The 21590-nt window shown below is 43.2% G+C and overlaps 1 protein-coding gene across 2 annotated transcripts in view; it reads left to right on the forward strand.

Annotated features, from left to right (window-relative positions):
* The window catches only part of LOC121286711 (sodium/potassium-transporting ATPase subunit beta-1-interacting protein 3-like), a 295497-nt gene that overhangs the window by 112192 nt on the left and 161715 nt on the right, over positions 1-21590 (forward strand). For both annotated transcript variants that reach the window (XM_041203712.1, XM_041203713.1), the window contains exon 3: positions 1411-1491. In XM_041203712.1, coding sequence (XP_041059646.1) covers positions 1411-1491 — 81 coding nt within the window. The remainder of the gene's footprint in view (positions 1-1410; positions 1492-21590) is intronic.

The following is a 21590-nucleotide window of genomic DNA, read 5'->3' on the forward strand; positions in this document are numbered from 1 at the left end:
GTTTATTTATGTCTAATACATTGTAATATGCTTTGCTTTATTATTAATCAGTGTGCAAGTATTCTGCAGGTACATTTATTGATTCATTTTACTACATGTTGGAGTTTAAAGGATTGGAGGAGGGTTGTGTGGAGGTGCAAAGCACCTCTATGTGGTTTTGCTGCCAAGAGTTCTTCATCTGGCTCCGGATGCAAAATACTCCAAGGGATTTTTGAAGAAGGGAAGGGAGTTTTCCAAATGTCCTGGTCAACAATGTTTATTAACCAAAATCATTAAAACATACTAACTAGACCTCCATCGCACTGCTTTTTTGGGATCTTGCAATGCACGTATACCTCCATGTTTACTAAGATGTATTAGTGACTGCATTTCAAAAGTAACTCATTTGTTGCAAAATGTTTGGGTTGCTCTGACAATGTGAAAGATACTATACACATGTGTTAACCTAGTTCCTACCACTATCCACAAACACCAGTTATCCTTTTTTGAACCTGATTTGTTTACCATTCAGCACCAACTGTTTCTGCAAAAAATTGCATTGATTTTCTTGGTACTTTCCACATATTTTGCTGAAATTGAAAACCTTAAATGTGTTTTATGCAGAACTTAAAATCAACACAAAACCTTAATACCAGCCATAATAATGCTATTTTTGAGATTTTAGTTTACAAGGGCAACACTAGCATCTGTTCCAGACTCAACTATGGAGCATATTACAGTCATATGGGTAGAGGTTACAGTTAGTTTTTGTGCCATTATGCATGCTCAAATCAAATTCCTTTCTATTGTATTTTAACTTGTAGTCTTTTGTCAAAATAATCACAGAGAAGACCAGACCAACACTGGTCATAATTTCTATCCAATAAAATTAGCTTCACTGCAAAGAAATTTGTGCAGGCTTTCAGATATAATGAAACAGTGTAAAGAAAGTGCGCAAACTATGCAACAGAAAGACAACACAATACTATTTATAGTAATTAGTGTTTCATCTGTCATCTTGAAACTAGATTGCAACATAGTCGTAAATCATTGGGTGATATTATGAGTATTTGGAATTAAAATCTATTTCTGGCTGCTTTTGATTGATGAAAATATAAAAATGCAGACATTGCTCTAATAATGATTGAGAGTAATGTTTTCCATAATAGTTTTTTGAATTGAATTTTCAGCCATGTTGCCATTCTAGCAGAGCAATATCAGTATTGACTTTAATCCAATTTAATGTTGCGGTACTAACACTGCAATTATCTTGATATTTTTCAGATAGTGTAGGATAGTTGAATGTCTGAGTGCAGCTGAATAATCATTATTTTCACACCTATAGATACAATTGAGGAGTTTATTTAGCGATGTTCATTCATAAATTTGAGTGTGAACATAACCTCAAACTTTGTACTTTTATTTCTCTAGTATGCTGTCTGGACTGCACTGTGGGTCACCTGGAATGTATTCATCATCTGTTTCTATTTGGAAGTAGGAGGTCTTTCAAAGGTAGGCTGATTAATTCTATCCAGGCTGGTATTGTTTGAAGATTGTAGCTACCCATTAACAACTTTAAGCATGCTGTGGAATCAAATAAAGTGATCATGTTGTATGGACAGTAACAAAAGGTAAACTTCAAATGCAAGATATTTCAAGGAGATGCTGAGTAATGTAGTGTGTTGCCACAACATGTTGTCCTTTCACCTTTGGGCTTGGGTTTGAATCTACCACAGACTGAGCTTGGACAATCTCAAACCAGTTCTTAGTGGATAGTTATCCACAGCTTGAATTTCAGATAATTTCACTTGGAGAACCATCAGCATGGCTTTTCTGGGAAACTGAAATGGGTTGGTGCAGGAAGGCTGCTCTTAGAAATTGAAATCTACATTCATTGATTATACCCTCCCAGTGAAAGGCTGTGTTTGAAGAGGATCCTGGTTGGACTCACTGTAGGGCTAACTCGCTGTTCTGTTGAGCCTTTGAATGTAACTAGCATAGGATTGGCAAATGTATCTTCGAAGTGCATTGTGAGAACAGCTGTGCTAAATCTGACCTGATGATTATTGATACTGACACTTGGTGCATTAAATTAATAATCTGTCTTATTTCCTAACACTCTTTATCTTAATGAAGACAGGAAATTACTAAAATTATGAATCAATTAAGAAGTCAAGTTTTATTGACGTTCTGATAAGAAAGCTCTGTATTGTAGCTTTCTCTGTACCGATGCATTGATATGTCAGTGGGCTCTGCCATCAGGCAGCCCTGCTTTTCTGTTTTCGTTCTAACATAGCCACAGTTTGATACAAAATGCTATTATATAGGGAGGATAGTGTATGCCACGATTCCTAAATGGTGATAAAGTACACTTTTGTGATTGAAGAATTATCATGTACTTAAACCTTATTGTGTCAGTGCAAATTAACACCTGATGGGCGATTTTATGATATTGTGCTTGTGTTACATAACTATGTCCATCAGATGTCACCTCCCACAACCTACTGGCCATTATAATGCAAAATCATGGGGATTGCATTGCTGAATTTGCGATATCTACCCAGGATGTTGATAGTGGGGGATTAAGTGATGGTGATGCCATTGAATGTCAAGGGTCCATGGTTAGATTCTCTCTTGTTGGAGATGGTCATTGCTTGGCACTTGAGTGGCAAAAATATTGCTTGCCACTTGTCAACGCAATCCTGGATATTGTTCAGGTCTTGCTGCATTTGTACATGGACTGCTTCAGTATCTGAGCAGTCGTGAATGTGCTGAACATTGTATAACCATCAGCGAACATCCCCACTTCTGACCTTAAGATGGGAGGAAGGTCATTGGTGAAGCAGCTGAAGATAGTTGGGCCTAGGACACTGCCCTGAGGAACTCCTGCAGTGATGTTCTGGAGCTGAGATGATTGACGTCCAACAACCACAACCATCTTCCTTTATGCTAGGTATGACTCCCAACCAGCGTGGAGTTTTCCCCCTGATTCTCATTGACTCCACTTTTGCTAGGGCTCCTTGATGCCACACTCAGTCAAATGCTGCCTTGATGTCAAGTCCACTAGTCACTCTCACCTTACCCCTGGAGCTCAGTTCTTTTGTCCATGTTTGAGCCAAGGCTGTAATGAGGTCAGAAACTGAGTGGCCATGGCGGAACCAACTGAATGCCAGTGAGCTGGTTATTGCTAAGCAAATGCCGCTTGATAGCATGGTTGATGACTCCTTCCATCACTTTGCTGATGATGGAGAGTAGACTGATGGGGCGGTAATTGGCTGGGTTGGGTTTGTCCTGTGTTTTGGTCAGGACAGGACATACCTGGGCAATTTTCCATGTAGCCAGGTAGATGCTAGTGTTATAGCTGTACAGGAACAGCTTGGCTAGGGGTGTGGCAAGTTCTGGAGCACAAGTCTTCAGTACTATTGCCGGAATATTGTCAGGGCCCATAGCCTTTGCAGTATCCAGTGCTTTCAACCATTTCTTGATATCATATGGAGTGAATCGAATTGGCTGAAGACCGGCATCTGTGATGCTGGGGACTTCTGGAGGACGCCGTGATGGATCATCCACTTGGCACTTCTAGCTGAAGATTGTTGAAAATGCTCCAGCCTTATCTTTCGCATTGATCTACTGGGCTCCCCAGGATGTGGATATTTGTGGAGCCTCCTCCTCCAGTGAGTTGTTTAATTGTCCACCACCATTCACAACTAGATGTGGCAGAACTGCAGTCCTTAGATCTGACCCATTGATTTTGGAATTACTTATCTCTCTCTATCACTTGCTGCTTCTGCTGTTTGGCATGCAAGTAGTCCTGTGTTATCGCTTCACCAGGTTGACACTTCATTTTTGGGTATGTCTGGTGCTGCTCCTGCTATGCCCTCCTGCACTTTTCATTGAACCAGCGTCAATCACCTGGCTTGATGGTAATGGTAGAGTGGGGGGATATGCCAGGCCATGAGGTTACAGATTGTGTTCGAATACAGTTCTGCTGCTGCTGATGGCCCACAGCACCTCATGGATGTTCAGTCTTGAGTTGCTAGAGCTGTTCAAAATCTATCCCATTTAGCACAGTGACACAACATGATGGAGGTGATCAGCAATATGCAAATGAGACTTCATCTCCACAAGGACTGAAGATGAGTCAAGTATGTTTTTCCCTCTTCTTGCTTCCCTCACTACCTGCCACAGACACAGTCTAGCAGCTATGTCCTTTAGAACTCAGCCAGCTTGATCTGTAGTGGTGCTACGAGCCAATCTTGGTGATGGACATTGAAGTCCAGAGTACATTCTGCACCCTTGCCACCCTCAATGCTTCCTCCAAGTGGTGTTTAACATGGAGGATTACTGATTCATCGGCTGAGGGGGAGGTGGCAGTACATGGTAATCAGCAGGAGGTTTCCTTGCCTATGTTTGACTTCTTGCCATGAGACTTCATGGGATCCGCAGTCAATGTCGAGGACACCTAGGGAAATTCCCTCCCAACTGTATGATTCCATGAGTATGACTATGTCAGGTTGTTGCTTGATGGGTCTGTGTGACAACTCTCCTAATTTTGGCACTAGTTTGCCCCTCACTAAACTACAAGAGATATTTCTCATGTAATGTGTTTTCCTTTTTGAGGTTATAGAATTGCTGTGGTAGTCACATAAAATGTATTTCTAATTTCACAGTTACTGTGGGAGCACTTATATCACAACAGAAGAATCAGTGTGACATGGCTTTGCTAGTTTTGGAGTATTAATCTGAAATTGGAATGTGACATGACTCAGAAGCAAAATGGATGAGATTTCATCCTCAGAGAGGCTATCACTCTACTACAGAAATCACATTGAATCCTAACTCCATTTTTAGACCAGAACTTTAGTGTCACTGTGAAGAAAGGCCACTTTGCACTGATGCTACTTTTGTAGTGCGAGTGCAGCCTACGACGTAGGTTATATACAAAGTTTAGGCAAGCAGATATAGGAGGCATATTGGGCTGAATTTTAACAGCCAAATATGGGTGAGTTGGGATGGGGACAGTTGTTATCATTTTAAATATCTGAACTCCAATCCTAACCTGTCTCCAACTCCCCCACTTGCTGCTTAAGCAAAGTCAACACAAGGAATGGCAGCCAAATCACTCCCAGGCGGTGCAATGACAATTTGAATCTTTTAATGAGGCTGCCAGCCTCTGATTTAACCTGTTTTACAGTGGGAACTGGGTTTCCCAGGCTCAGGAAACTCACAACGCAAGGAAGACAAGGACAGCTTTGGGGAGAAGATAAGTGCCTTTACAGCATTGCTTGCGGGGCAGGAGGAGCAGAACTGTAGGTTGCGGATGAGACCTACCCGCTCTTCTTGCATAATCACCACTGTGCACTAATTCTTATCAAAATTGGTTGATAAATATATTTGTGTGAAAGCAATATGTTGAGCAACATTGTTCTGCAGAAATTTTAGAGAAATTCATTTGCCCTGAAATCCTTCCCACTCTACTAGAAGCCAAGCCTGTCAATTGGGCTGACTTCTGGGTGGGAAGCCTGCAATGATGAAAAATGCATGCTAGCTCCACCATGTAGTGTGTGAGGAAACCTGAACTTCCAAGTTTCCTGCCCATCTCCCTCTCCCACCTACACAACCCATCCTGTTAATGTCCAGGTTACTGTGTTTGATCATCAAAGCAAAATATTTGATTGAGCACAATAGAGTTGAATGACCTGTCCACTTGAGCCATTGGGTAGGGTTGAATCTTATCTGCAAGACATCATCTCTGATAATGCAACATTTTCTCAGTAATGTGAAAATTATATATTCAAGTTCTGGGCTAGGATTTGAACTCAAATCTCTAGGATGCTAAGATAAAAGCACTACCAACTGTGCCTACCAACTGAGCCCGTTAGGAATTGACATGTTGGAATTAACATAAGGCGATTAATTACATGAGAAAATAACCATTGCTAAGTTGTGCAAATGTGAGGTATACCTGATGATATAGATATTTGTTTCAAATGAATTTCTCTAAAAATTCTGCAGAACAATCTTGCTCAAGATATTGCTTTCACACAATTATATTTATCAACCAATTTTGATGAGAATTAGTGCAGAGTGTTGATTATATCCGTTTTTGAATGGTATTTTGGCCTCTTTAAGTTTGTATATCATCCTTAATTTATCTTTTTCACCAGTCTGTGGAGAGGATACAGTACATTGGGTGACAAATTCTGAGATTATAGCATTGTATTAAAGTAGCATTTTATAGGTTCATTTCAGCAAATATTCAATTTCTGAATACTGACAAAGTCCAACCCAGAGAAACAATCTGGTTGATGTTAAAGCAATGGATAAAATCTTACTGGGGAGGTAATTACTGGCAGTTCTAGCAAAGCATCTGTCATGATAGAATTATGCTGGTCTTTTCCTTGACTGAAAGAACCGCTATAACCCACCAATATTATGAGGTTCCAAAATCTCGAGATACTATGGCTGGTAAACGAGGACCCCTTTTCAAATGGATTATTAATCATTGGCACCTTACCTAAATTATAATATTAATATGTGGCCAAATCTGTATCTTCGCATCCCTTCTTTGAGTTTAAAAATCCCCTTCTCTTAAACTATATTAAATTCACCTGACACCCACCATCAGCCTTAGTAACTGCAGGTCTAACTGACAATTTTCCTGCTGCTCTCAGTGCACCTCCATTTGTGCTCCCCTCTATTTTTTTTTTGAAAAATGTACTTTATTCATAAAATATCTGGAAGAACATTCCAAAACATTTCAAAATCACCATCACAAAAGTACAATCAGATTCAACTTTTACACATGTATACAAGGTGCATCAATACAATCAATGAATATTACAATCATTTCAATATGGTCAATGCAGACAATCAGACAATGGTGTTGGAGTTATCAACAAACATCATGTTGCACTCTGAGGTGCTTCAATACAATTATAATACAATTAGTAATCACTGCAGACATTCATTTTGAGCTGTACAGCCCGAGGGGCTCTCAACAGTTCCCAGCCCCTCGGTGCGCTGTGGCAGAAAGGTCTTAGACAGTGACCTTTCCCCATTGTGTCTTTGCGGCGGCTGCCCCAAGCTTTAGCGCGTCCCTCAGCACGTAGTCCTGGACTTTAGAATGTGCCAATCTGCAACACTCAGTCGGGGACAACTCTTTGCGCTGGAAGACCAACAAGTTTCGGGCAGACCAAAGAGCATCTTTCACCTAGTTGATGATCCTCCAGCTGCAGTTGATGTTTGTTTCGGTGTGTGTCCCTGGGAACAGCCCGTAGAGCACAGAGCCCTGTGCCACAGAATTGCTCAGGATGAACCTCAATAGAAACCACTGCATCTCTCTCCAGGCCTTCTTTGCAAAGGCACAATCCACAAGGAGGTGAACAACGGTCTTGTCCCCACCACAGCCACCTCGAGGGCAACGTACAGAGGGGCTGAGACTCCTGGCATGTTGGAAGGATCTGACAGGGAGGGACTTTCTCACCACCAGCCAAGCTATGTCTTGGTGCTTGTTGGAAAGTTCTGGCGATGAGGCATTCTGCCAAATGACTTTGTCAGTCTGCTCAGGGAACCATCCCACCAGGTCCACCCTCTTCTTTTCCCGCAGGGCCTCTAAGACAACCATTGCCTGACTGACTTGTGGTCAAAAGTGTTTCTCTGCATAACTTTTTCCACCAGGGACAGGTGGTACGGGACAGTATAACTCCTTGGACTGTTCCGCGGCAGTGTGGCCAGACCCATCCTTCGCAACACCGGGGACAGGTAGAACCTCAGCACATAGTTATACTTGGTGTTGCGTACCGAGGGTCTACGCACAGCTTGATGCAGTCACACACAAAGGTGGCCTTCAGTATGAGGTCGATGTTGCGCACGCTTTTCCCCCTTAATCTAGAGGTTTGTACATCATGTCCCTGCGGACACGATCCATTTTCAACATCCAGATAAAACGAAAGATAGCTCGGGTGATCGCCATCGCGCAGGAGTCTGGAATGGGCCAGACCTGCGCCATGTACAGCAACAGCGAGAGTGCCTCACACCTGATGACCAAGTTCTTATCTGCAATGGAGAGGGAGCGTTGCTCCCACATGCCCAGTTTTCTTTGCACCATAGACACTCGCTCCTTCCAGTTTCTAATGCATGCCCTGCTCCCTCTGAACCATATCCCCAGCACCTTCAGGCCGTCAGCCCTGACGGTGAAGGGGACAAAGGATCGGTCAGCCCAGTTCCCAAAGAACATGGCCTCGTTCTTCCCACAATTTACCTTGGCTCCCAAGGCCAGTTTGAACTGGTCACAGATGTGGATCAGTCTGCGCACCGACAGGGGATCCAAGCAGAAGACAGCGACATCGTCCATGTACAGGGAGGCTTTGACCTGAGTGCCTCCATTGCCTGGGATTGTCACTCATCTTATGCCCAGATCCTTCCTGATGGACTCAGCAAAGAGTTCTATGCAACACATAAACAGGACAGGGGAGAGAGGGCAGCTCCCCTCTAATGTAAGAGAGCCAGCCCACTCTGCGCTGCGGTGGTGGCTCATTCTGCTGCTATCTCCCAGCCTGTAGCAAGTCTTCCACTTATTCTGGTACTGCTAGAAGAAGAAATATTGGACGCTTGTGAAAAAGGGATGGCAACATTCAAGGGTGATTTTAATCTACATATAAACTGGAAAAATCAGATTGGCAGTAGTGGCCTAGATGAGGAGTTCAAAGAATGCTTTCAAAATAGTTTCTTGAAGCAGCACATTCTGGAACCAACCAGAGAGCATGTTATATTAGACTTGGGATTGTGTCATGTGACAGGATTAATTAATGACCTCAGAGGAAAGGCATGCCTAGGTAACAGCGACCACAGTATGATTGAATTTTACACGCAGTTTGAAAGGGAGAAGACCAGTATTTTAAATTGAAATAAGGGCAACTACATGGGCATGAAAGCTGAGCTGGCTGAAGTGAACTGGGATACTAGGCTAGAGGATAGACCTGTAGAGAAGCAGTGGGAGACATTTAAGGGGATATTTCAGAATACACAGAATAAATATATTCCTACTATAAAGAAAAATTCTAAGGGGAGGACCCACCATCTGTGGTTGACTAAAGAAGTTAAGGAAAGCATCAAACTTAAGGAAAAAGCATACAACTGCACAAAGATGAGTGGCAGGTCAGATGTTTGGTCAGAATATAAAGAACGGCAGAGAATGGCTGAAAGGTTAATCAGGAGAAAGAAATTAGAGTATGAGAGGAAGCTAGCTAGAATTATAAAAATGGATAGCAAGAATTTCGACAGGTATTTAAAAAAGGAAAAGAGTAAGTAAAGTGAGTGTTGATCCTCTGGAGAGTGAGAATGGAGAGTTAATAGTGGATAATAAGGAAATGGCAGATGAAATGAACAAATATTTTGCTTCTGTCTTCACTATAGAAGATACAATAAACATTCTAGTAATAACTGTAAATCAAGAGTTGGAAGGGAGAGAGGAACTTGGTGAAATTACAATCTCTAGGGAAGCAGTACTGAGCAAACTGATGGAACTGCAAGTTTCCAGGTCCTGATAGACTTCATCCTAGGGTCTTAAAAGATGAGGCTATTGAGGTAGTGGAACACATTTGAGTTAAATTTCCAAAATTCGCTAGATTCTAGAAAGAAGCAAATATTACCCCTCTATTCAAGAAGGTAGGGAAGCAGAAAACAGGAAACTGTAGATGAGTTAGCTTGACGGATGTCTTGGGGAAGATGCTAAAATCAATCATTAAGGAGGTTATAGCTGGGTAGTTAGAGAATCTCACGGTAATCAGGAAGAGTCAGCATGGTTTTGTGAAAGGGAAATCATGTTTAACCAATTTATTGGAGTTCTTTGAAGGAGTAACATGCGCTGTGGATAAAGGGGAGCCTATAGACGTGTTGTACTTGGATTTCCAAGAGGCATTCAATAAGGTGCCACATCAAAGGCTATTGCGGAAAATAAAAGCTCATTGTGTAGGGGGTAACATATTACCATGGATAAGGGATTGGCTAGCTGGCTGGCAGAAAGCAGAGATTATGCATAAATGGGTCCTTTTCTGATTGGCAGGAAGCGACGAGTGGAGTCCCACAGGAGTCTTTGTTGGGACCTCAACTTTTTACCATTTAGATCAATGACTTAGATGAGGGGAAACGAAGGCATTGTGGCTAAATTTGCAGGTGTTACAAAGGTAAGTAGAAAAGCAGGTTCTGAAGAGGACATAAGGAGGTTGCAGACGGATATAGATAGGTTGAGTGACTGGGCAGAAATCAGGCAGATGGAGTATAATGTGGGAAAATGTGAAGTTGTTCATTTTGACAGGAAGAATAAAAAATTACTTAAACAGAGAATGACTGCAGAATTCCAAGGTACAGAGGGATCTAGGTGTTCTAATGCACGAGTCACAAGAAGTTAGCGTACAGGTACAGCAAGTAATTAAGAAGGCTAATGGAATGCTATCCTTTAAGAGTAATTGAACCTAAAAGTAAGGATATTATGTTTCAGTTATACAAGGCATTGGTGAGACCACATTTTGAATACTGTGTGTAGTTTTGGTCTCCTTATTTAAGGAAGAATGTAAACACGTTGGAGGCGGTTCAGTTGAGGTTTACTAGATTGATGCCTGGAATGAGCGAGTTGTCTTATGAGGAAAGGTTGCACAAGCTGGGCTTGTTTCCACTGGAGTTAAGAAGAGTGAGGGATGAGTTGATTGAAGTATATGAGATCCTGAATGATCTTGACCAGGTGGTCGTGAAAAGGATGTTTCCTCTTTTGGGTGAGTCTAGAACTAAGGGGCACTGTTTTAAAATTAGGGGTCACCTATTTTAGGGCAGAGATGAGGAGAAATTTTTTCTCTCAGAGGGTTGTGTGACTTTGGAACTCTCTGCCTTAGAAGGCGGTGGAGACGGGGTCATTGAATATTTTTAAGGCATAGGTAGATAGATTCTTGTTTGGCAAGGGAATCAAAGGTTATCGGGGGTAGATGGGAATGTGGAATTTGAAACACAAACAGATCAGACATGAACTTATTGAATGGCAGAGCAGGCTTGAGGGGCTGAATGGCCAACTTCTGCTCCAATTTCACGGGCAGAATTTTTTGCTCGGCGGGCGCACGCGTGCCAGACTCGCTTGAGTGTGAAATAATGCGCAATGACGTTGGCTGAGTGTGCTGACATCAATGTGCACTCTCGCAATATTTCGCTTGGTGAGTGCGTCTTCGTCTCCATTGCACGCCTGCCATTAATTAATAGGCCAGTTAAGCGCCAAGTTTACATGCTTGTGCGATCTTTTTGGCCATTGCATGGACAAAATGGGCAGACCACAATTAGCAAAAGCTCATCCACATATGGGGTAAGAAGGGTCAGTGGCATTGTCAATGTTAGTAGTGAAGAGTTTTGGATATAACTTGCTGCTGGTTGCTTCTGTGAACTGGACAGCTTCATCTCGCTACAGAGCTGCATTCTAAGCATTTACAGACTTCATTTCAGCACTTATTGGTGTCTTCTAGGCCCCCAGAGGATTGAGACCATGTGGGCCTTCCAGGTATCAGACAGCCAACCATAACCCTGGTAATGGGGATTGTGGCCTCTGTTGGTGGCACATCCTCTGAGGAGGAAGAGTGGGGCAGGAGGGAGAGGAGGCTGGGTGTCCCAATGCAGCTTCCAGAGGAGCGACCTGTGAGAAGAGAGGCGCAGGCACAAGGGGGGGGTGCAGGGCCAGCAGGTAGTCCAAGGTGGAAGGGGCCACAGAAGATGTCATTATCCTGCTTCCAGGGTTTACAGGCGGTGATGCAGTTACCTCAAGGGAGACAGTGACCTCCATCTGTCAGAGGATCGGGGCTGAAATCAGCTCCAATTGTGTGGATGGACACCCCATGCCAGTGGTGCTGAAGGTCACAGTGGCCCTCAACTTCTATGCCTCTGCTCTTTCCAGGGCTCGATGGGGGATCTTTGTAGAGTGTCCCAATTACCTGTCCACAATTGTGTCAAGCTGGTGACAGAAGCTCTGATCAGGCATGCAGTGACTTTCATTCATTACTGTACAGACGAGGCCAGCCAGGCAGAGTGAGCCCGAGGCTTTGCAGCGATTGCTGGGCTCCCCTGCATCCAGGGTGCCATCAACTGCACACATGGCACCAGCGGGTGAGCTGGGTGCCTTTGTCAACAGGAAGGGATTCCACTCCATGAACATACAGATACTGTGCGATCACAAGATGCAGATTCTATAAGTGTGTGCAAGGTATCCTGGCAGCTCCCATGACGCTTACGTCCTAAGACACTCCCAGATGCTGGGGCTCTTCAGTGCTCGAGCCCGACTGGATGGATGGCTGTTGGGTGACAAGGGCTATCCCTTGAAAAGGTGCCTCTCTGCCAGGCAAGAACAGAGGCCGAGCAGTGGTACAACAGGAGCCAGGGCTCCACAAGAGTGGTGGTAGAGAGAACCATGGGTCTTCTCAAAATGTGCTTCCGATGCCTGGACCGTTCAGGGGCTGCACTGAAATACCCTCCAGAGTGTGTGTCACTGATAGTGGTTGCATGCTGCGCTCTGCACAATCTGGCACTGGCAAAAGGGGGACACAGTGGAGGAAGAAGATCTTGACGCAGCTGCACAGGCAATAGATAACGAGTCCAGCAGTGAGTCTGAGGACGAGCATGGTGAGGAGAACACTGAGGGCATGGACACTGACCTGGGTAACCTCCAAGAAGGCAGGGACACCGGGGATGCTTTGATCCAATGCTCCTTCACCACATGAGAGGGTGCAGGCTCCATACTCGATCCCTGGCAGAACCATTTCCTTGGCCAGCAACATACACTCTGTGCCTGTGCAATCAAGTTTCAGGAGACACATGTCCATCATTACATAATGGCCTACCTTGCATCTACAGAACAAATGAAGCATACAGAGGCCAATAGCACAAAAATAACATCTCATTTAATTGTGAATGTGAAGCATAGCTGAAATAAACATTAACCAGTGTTGTTTATCACACCATGAAAAAAAGTTAAAGCAAAATGGGGGAACAAAATATCACCCGTGATAATGCTGTCTGGTGCTTAAGGTGTTTTACATTTGCACTTGCGGGTGCTACATCTTTGTGCTTCTCCCTCAGTGGCACCAGCATTAGATACAGCCTGCTCACTCTGCTGTCTTGTTGGCCTTAATGACCTTGGCGGTCGTCCACTGGCCTATGGAACCTGTGAAGGCCCAGTCTGGGAGAGAGCGGCCAGTGCCACAGCTGGCATCTTCCAGTCACTGCAGCCTCATGAGATGTGACGGTCACTGGCTGGGGGGTGGAGGAGCTGCCACCTTCATCCAGGGCGGCCTGAGAGGAGTCCGCAGAGACAGCAGGCGGCCCGTGCGCCAATGTGAGATCATATTGGACCTCCCTGCTCATCAATAATGGACGGGCACCTATCTGGGATACTGGGTGCCCATCTCCCACACTGACACTGACTGCCTGAGGTCATTGCCGGTGTGTGGGGCTTGCCGGTCCGATTGCATCCCCAGGCACCCTTGATTGAGTCCCTGGAGCAGCCTCTCCATGAGAGTCACCACTGTCTCCATGGAGGAGGCATTGCGCTCGGCCAGAGGGTCAATGCAGTGGTCATACTCCGCAGGGACTCCTCCTCAATGGAGACCATGGCATGCATTCCCTCATGTATCTCCGCCAGATTCTCCCACACAGCCTGCTGGATTTCAAGCATCTGCTGACTAATGGGTGACTCCAGAGGCCCATCATCAGCCATTGACTGAGCATTGTCCTGGTCTCCAGCAGTCCTCCGACTGCTGGAGCCCTGGGCACTCTCTGCGTCCCCTTGCACCTCAAGCGAGTGTGAAGTGCCCTCACCAATGTGCACCAAGATACTAGACGGTGATCTTATGCCCACTGAGGTGCTGGTATCTGCGCTGGTGCCTGCTTGACAGAGACCGTGTGACGCAGGTGAGTGCTGAGCATGGTGGTCCCCCAGGATCAGGGGTGGGCCTTCAGGCTTCTCATTACGACTGCCTGCTGGTGAGCCTAAAAGGGAGAAGAAGGGCATGACATTATTTTAAGTCGTGACACTGTCACTGTGAATGTCAGAGACCCTGGTGAGACAGAGATATGCATCATGGTGCCCTTGGCTTTCGATCATCAATGGGGACTCCAGTTTCAAGACTCATATCAATATAGAGATATTGAGACTACAATAGAATGATTGCAATAACCGACATCTCACCTGAGTGCACTGCACTCTTACCCTCTTCTGGCACCCCAACCTCACTGCGGCCGGTTGACTGAGGAGCATGGTGCTTCTCCAGCTCCAGGGCCTTCTGCTCATAACGCGTGAGGATTAGGAGGTGTGGGGGTCCCCTGCCAGTCTGCGACTTCTCAATATTGTTATGGGATACCTTCTCCTGAAAAGATAGAGGAGCATTGATTAGTCCACTCTCTACCAGCAGCGCCATTGCAGCCTGGCCAACTCCACCTGAGGAACACCTCGCAGGGCTCAGCCAATTCGTAGCCCTGGAACTGCAAGGCACTCGGTCCAAGCAGCCAGGGCTCACCCCCTTGGCTAGCTCCTGCCTCACTGACATTTGGCACTCACACTCTAATACGTCTGAGGTCCACGGGGGGATGGGCAGCACAATGACCCATGCCAACACGGTATTTAACCTTCCCAATCACAGCAGATTGTTGACGCGCTTCCGGCATTGTGTCCATGTGCACTCCACCACGTCGTGGCTGCTGACCCTGGGTGCCACCTCCTCCCAGGCCTTTTTGGTGAGATGTGGGGGCTGCCTCCTCCTGTCTTTGGGGACAAGGGTTTCCCTCCTGGCTGCACCCTCCTCCAGGAGGGCTGCGAGGCACTCATCCGAGAAACACCAGGCCGACTGCTCCGCTGACCTGCCCTCCTGCCTGCCACGTCCAACCGCAACGGGGTCTATGGAGACTTCAGCGTCCTTCCATGGCAGCCTTCCAGGGGCTGCCTGGGCCAGTTTTGAATTGGCTGCTGGGTTGCCATTGGACCCTGCGGACATCATGCCCCTGCCCCCACCTTCTCGCAGATTCCCCAGCCGCCTATCATGCTGGGCGGGCCTTAATTGGCTTGCCAGCATGAAATCGCGATGCGCTGCCGATTGTGGGCTGCAGTCGGCTTCCTGACTGTTCCTGCCCACCCCCGCCGAGCTCACACACCAAGAGCAAAATTCTGACCCATATGTTTGTTTGTAGGCTATTTTACAGATCCCCTGGAAAGTCTTTACAAACACCTCTGGAGGCTCTTTTTTTTAGATTAACTGTCACCTCTACTTGTTTTGACATTAAAAGTCTTGGCAATGTTTTCCAAGACAATGGAAAATAAAAACTGACACAGTGAAAAATTTCATTACAAGCCCATTTTGCACAGCTGGCATGGACCAATTTCACTCCTCAAGCTTTTGGTAACCTGCCCTTAATACCTCCTTATGTGTCTCAGTGTCAAATTTGTTTGATAACACTCCTGAAAAGCCCTTGGGCTACTACTGTTTTACTAATTTAAAGATGCTATATAAATACAAGTTGTTCCTCACGTTGAAAAGCATTTCTAACTTTTTCTTAAAAGTGTTTATATAAACCATTTTAAAAATGCAGTTTGTTCATCTATAGCTATAACTTATGGAACAGATTCAGCCTTATATTGTTATTTCCGTGTATGCAGATCAGTTGTACATTACCCTGGAACCATTTTAATTGGTTCAAAATCTTTAAGCAGTCTTTTTGTTTAGCAGTTGCTAATAAACTTCCTGCGCATTTTAAACATGTGCCATTTATATTTCTAGTTTAATTGAATTCCCTTTGTGAAATTGTCTTGGTTATTTTTCTGAGAAATTATTCATTATTGTGAATCAAAGTCATGTGCTTAGATTATAATTTTTAAGCTGTTGGACTTCATATTGGGACCTGGTGGAATTACTGGGCGAAATTTAATAAGGATGGCAAGTAGGCTCAACGTCCATCACCAAAACTGGTGGCACCCCTGTTGATCCGATCTCCAGGAGCTCCAAGGGAATTAAGTCCCTAATTGGCAGTGGGAACCATGCCTCTGGGGCTCCCAGCTCCATGGAACACATTTAATTTCAGGACATCCCCAGTAGGGTGGAAATCTTGTCTCAAGGCGATCAATCAGAGGTAGAAGCTCTCCATTACTGGCACCGGCACCAGGCCTTCATCAGGGGTCATTGAGGGATCCTTGGATAAAGGTAAGTGAGGATAGGATGGGGATTGTATGGAGGGGTCGTCGTCAGTGGGGAAGGGGATCGGAAGAAAGAGCAGGGATGTGGTTCTCAGTGGCCCCCTATTTCCCACCCCCCCACCACCCTCACCCAATGCCGGGGCCCTTGATTAGGCACTGAATGCCTTTAAATGAGGGATTCTCCCCGACAACATTGCAAGCAAACATGTCAGGTTTGCTTGTTGGTGTCCCTGCACAGCGAGTCCTCCAACAGCAGTGGGCCTTAATTGTATGCAGCTCAAGGATAGATCTATCTTCATTGGGAGGTACTGATTTTTAATCATCAAAACAGAAAAGCATACTGCAATCCCCCTTCTTATCAAGGAGATTGTAGCAATCATCAATCAGTTTTTAAAAAATCAAGCAAAAAGACCTTGAGACAAGTCTTGTCTATTAACTGTAGGAACAGCCCTGATAGTTCCATCTGTATTCATTCATTGTATAACACAAAGCAATCTGCTAAATATAGACAAAATAAAAACAAAACACTGCACTGTTGTTCTCCATAGACAAAACAGTTCTGTTCATTTTAAGTACTCAGTGAAATAGTTAATTATTTTGCTGCCTTCTCGATGCCAGGACCTTCCGACATTCTCAGTTGGCAGAAGAAAAGAGTTTAATTTCTCCTGAAAAATCAAATGAGACTGAATCAACATCTATTCAACTTATTCAACTGAATTCAGATGTGGTGGATTAGAGCAATTGACATCTGAGGGGACCTTTATTGACACTCAGCTGTCATTCAAATAGCATGTTTTCAGAGCTACATATTTAAAAAATATTTAATCATTTATACTTTAGACATGGACAATGCATCAGTGGAATTTGTTCTACATTCTTATGAGAAGCATGTTTTCCTCAAGTATTCGTATCAAAGTCTGAAAACAAGTTGGAAGAAAAATATGTCAAGTTGCTTACTCCATCATAATTTTTATGTGAATATTGAAAGATCTCTATTTGCATTTTTAGGATCACTAACTAGCGATTTTTTAATAATCTATTTCATTGTGTGCACTTCTACACAGGATAAAGATTCATACAGCCAGACTGCTATGAAAGTAATGGTGAGGCTAACAGTGCTTATCATTATTTATGCACAAACCAGAGCAATTTTTGGTGAGCACAGTTAAACACAAAAATCTGCAAGTTGCTATCTGAGATGTGCTCCCCCTCTAAACTGCGCAGAAATGGCATCTTGTCGTCTGGCTATTCGTCTATTCAAATTTATTCAATAGCGTGAAGTTCCTATACTGATACCGTAGCAGCAGACTAAACTCCCGACAAAAAGTTGGGCATCTCCATTCCAGTCTAAATACCCTCTAAACAGCATAATAAATTTTAATTACTAGGCTAGTGTGAATATAAGTGGATTGAGTTTATGTAGAACTACTGGCGATGCATCAGTGATTAACGATGCATCAGTGATTAACAATGCAAAATACACTTGAAAACTTAATACTTACTTGCACAATGTATGATGCCTACCCATGTTAGATGTTTGAAATGAGTGTCACTGATATTAACAGGAATAGGATTTCTTTTATCTGCTATTTTATACAGACATTAAACTGTTTTACTTTAATTTGATTAATGCCTCTGCTAAAATAGCGGGCTAACAATGGCATATGATTGCTTTAAGCATTGTCTTCTAATATGGCCAGCAATAATAGCCAAGCTCTAGTGTCTTTTTCATTTCTGAATTGTTGCTATTTTATTCTGAGAATAACAATTTTACTTTGACATGTCTTTTCAGAGAAGCTCTGAGTGGGATATTTATTCTGGCTCTTATCAAATAAGATGGAAATTTACTTCATTTTATTTCACTGCTTGTTACAAGCATAAATTTAGTGAAATTACAGTTTAACCACATTTGATTAAAGTTTTGAAATTTCAATAATTAATTTGAAATGAAATTGGTTTTTCAGTGCATCTGACTACCACTTCAATGGTTAACCAGATGACTGATTTGTAGAGTGATATTTGAACTTGCAGTTTCCTCTATAAATTGCCATTATTCCCACATCCCCAAGCCGTTCACAATGCATACTTTGTATTGTGGACTTCATTGTTCAGTCCACGAGACAACACAAATCATGAACAATTTCATGGAGCTTGGTTTGTTTCTTAATTAGGTGCAACAGAATGAAATGCACTCAGCAGCATAAACACTGGGACCAGACTTGTCAACACCCACAACTATTGTGGAAAGTTACTGCAGGAGGTGCAAATTCTTGTTCTCTTCTATACAATATTTTGTCAGTACTAGGCAGTAGCTAAGTTTATTTTGCCTAATTGTAAACAAAGAAAGCTCTAAATTATGCAGGGGTAGCCATTTAATTTTTAGAAGAGAAGCTTGCTGTTCTATAATGGCTTATCATGCCCTAAAGATGTCCCAAAGCTCTGTATGATAAATTATATTTGATATAAAATCAGAGAGAAATGATGACTCGGACATCAAGGAGCTTCCATGCTTTTTTCAATGAGTAACAGGGGATCTTTTTCATCCATCTAAATGGGAAAATGGGTGTTTCATTTAACATCTCATCCAAAAGAGGGCATCTGCACTAGTACAGCACTCTTGGTATTATACTGAAGTATGACTCCAAATTAAATAGTCAAATCCTGGAGCAGGAACAAGAACTATAGGGAGACAGATGGAACCTTGTATTGGTCACTTTTCGAATGCAAAACTGGAGCAAAAAGATTCAATTTTCTAGGGCTAAGTTTCGCACCTCAAAGGCACCTGAAATGTGCCTAATGCCATTTTGACTACAGCAATATTCAAGTGTTACTGGAGACCACCTTAAAAAGGCAACCCTTTGATCTGCTATTGGGGAGCCTAAAGTCTGCTTAAAGACCCATCTTGAAAATTGGTTAGTGCCTGGCATCCTAAGGTTTTCCTATTCTTGCTGTAGTCTAAACAATGGTCTCTAAAGGGGCCTTTATAGGCTGCGGATGAGAAGATAAATGTCTTCTTTTAAACTTATTTCAAGTAGAGCCAGTGCACACTGTATTTATGCAGGTGAGGCCTGACAACTGCACACTGCAGGCTACAGTCAGGTCTATGGGTGATTGAACCGAAGAGGACCACCAAAGGTAAGTGTTATGGACTTTGGATGAGCAGGAGTGCTTCTCTGGAGCCTATAAAACTCCAACTCTCTCCTCAGAGGTGCCATCCAAATCCACCTGCTGACTCCGTGACTGCAACGTGTCATCCTGGTGGCTGCCCTGGCCTGATCTTGAGGCTTCAATCCAGTGAGCTGCACCAGAAGGCTCACCTGCTAAATTTAAAGGAGGCTAGTACCTCAGAATCTCAAAAAGGGCAATTTGCTGCCAGAATGGATGACTGGTCAGCATAATCTACTGGTTTGTCACTCAAGAGTCCAGCTGGACCCCAAATTATTTATTGTGTTTGTCTACATAACCACACTTAAGAAACTATTTATTTGTTTTCACAGTGCTTTTTGTCAGACAGTTGGGCGTGTGATAAAGTGCTGTGTAAATGCACTTTCATTATCTCTTTCTTAACAGAGGATTGAAGTAGTGCCAGGCTCCAGGTTTACCTGAGGCTTGAGAGGTAAGAGTGCCAGGCAGTTAGAAGGAAAGAGAGAAGGTAAAAGTAGCAGGCAAGTGTTTTTATGATATTCCCTGTATAGTCATTTAATGTGAGCAACAGCTGTATTTTCTTAAATGGATCATCACACAGTTAAAATTGAAGAGGAAGGAACATAATAGGAAAACAAGCATTTATCTACTAACATCAATATCAATTTCTAGACAATGGAGAGTGAGGGAATGCCTCTCGTGAGGTACACAACAGAAAGCATACAGAAAGGAAAAGCAAGATAGAAAGAGTGCCAATCAAATAGGATAGCAAAGAAAGAAACAAAGAATGTAATAAGTATTGAGACAGTTACAAGACAAGGGCACCATCTTTTTATGTTGTGTCCATGGCCAATGTAATGTGATATTAACTGGTAATGTATCAAAATCTAGCAATTTTCTTCTCAATGTTTGATCCTTAAATTTCAATTCTTGTTTCTTAGCGCTGGTATCCATAAGGTTTCTGCATCAATCAGTTAAGCCAAACGTAATATCAGGTAGCAACTGATCCTGAGAATGCTGTATTATTAGTACTAAGACTCGACAGAGTTTGATGATGAAAAAAATTACAAAGCATAAATGCAACTTTCTCAGTATATCTCATGTAATTTTATAGTAGGAAAACCCAGTGAGATGGCAGTTAATAACAAATTGGATATCCCTTGAGTTAGAAATTATTATTGCTGATATTAGTGTATCGATGCTCAATGCCTCATGTGACATTTCTCAATCCAATGTTTCATGAAGGTGATAATCTGTTTATTTCAACATGAAGTTAACAAGTGTTCAACTATGTTATAACATGTTTTGAACATATTTATAGATGAGATTAAGGGGTTCAAAATAGTTTAATATGGTTAAATATATTTTAACTTTCATTGAGTTGAACATCGTTTAACAAGCTGAATATATTTAATATGAGTTCAACATGGGCTGAATTTATTTTAGCTTGCATTTAGCAAGCCAAATATGTATTAATATAGGTTAAATATATTTTAACATGAGTTAAAAGTAGTTTAACATCAATTTATTACTTTAAAGTAGCTCTAACAAGCTGAATATATTTCAACAGATGTTAAACACATTCCACCATGGTTTAACATAACCCCTACATCCTCACTTCTAAAAGAAAATATAGGGATCTCCTCATTTTCAGCTGCCTATTTTTCCCAGCAAACCAAACTTAACTTGTATATCTTCCACCAATACCTTGGCACTCTCTCTAATTTCTTTCCCATAACATTGCCACATCTCCACATACAAACCTTTATCATGCTGATCCCGGTCCATCGGCCCCATTTTGACTGAACTCCGGACACGTGGGATTTGGGCATTGTTGGCAAGGCCAGCATTTGTTGCCCATCCCTTACTGAGAAGGTGGTAGTGAGCCATTTTCTTGAACTGCAGCAGTCCATCTTCCGCAGGTACACATAGAGTGCTGCTGGGAAGGGAGTTCCAGGGTTTTGATCCTGCAACTTTGAAGGAATGAAGATATAGTTCCAGGTCAGGATGGTGTGTGGCTTGGAGTGAAACTTTCACGTGCTGGTGTTTGCATGCGTCTGTTGCCCTTGCTCTTGTTGAAGGAGCCTTGATGAGTTGCAGCCATGTACCTTATATATGATACACACTGCTGTCATTGTGTGTCGGTGGTGGAGGGACCAAATGTTTAAGTTGGTAAATTGGCTGCTGATCAAGCAGACTGCTTTTTCTTAGATGGTGTCGAGCTTCTTGACTGTTGTTGCAGCCATACTCATCGAGG

This window comes from Carcharodon carcharias, chromosome 14 (genome assembly GCF_017639515.1).
Source record: "Carcharodon carcharias isolate sCarCar2 chromosome 14, sCarCar2.pri, whole genome shotgun sequence".
NCBI lineage: Eukaryota > Metazoa > Chordata > Chondrichthyes > Lamniformes > Lamnidae > Carcharodon > Carcharodon carcharias.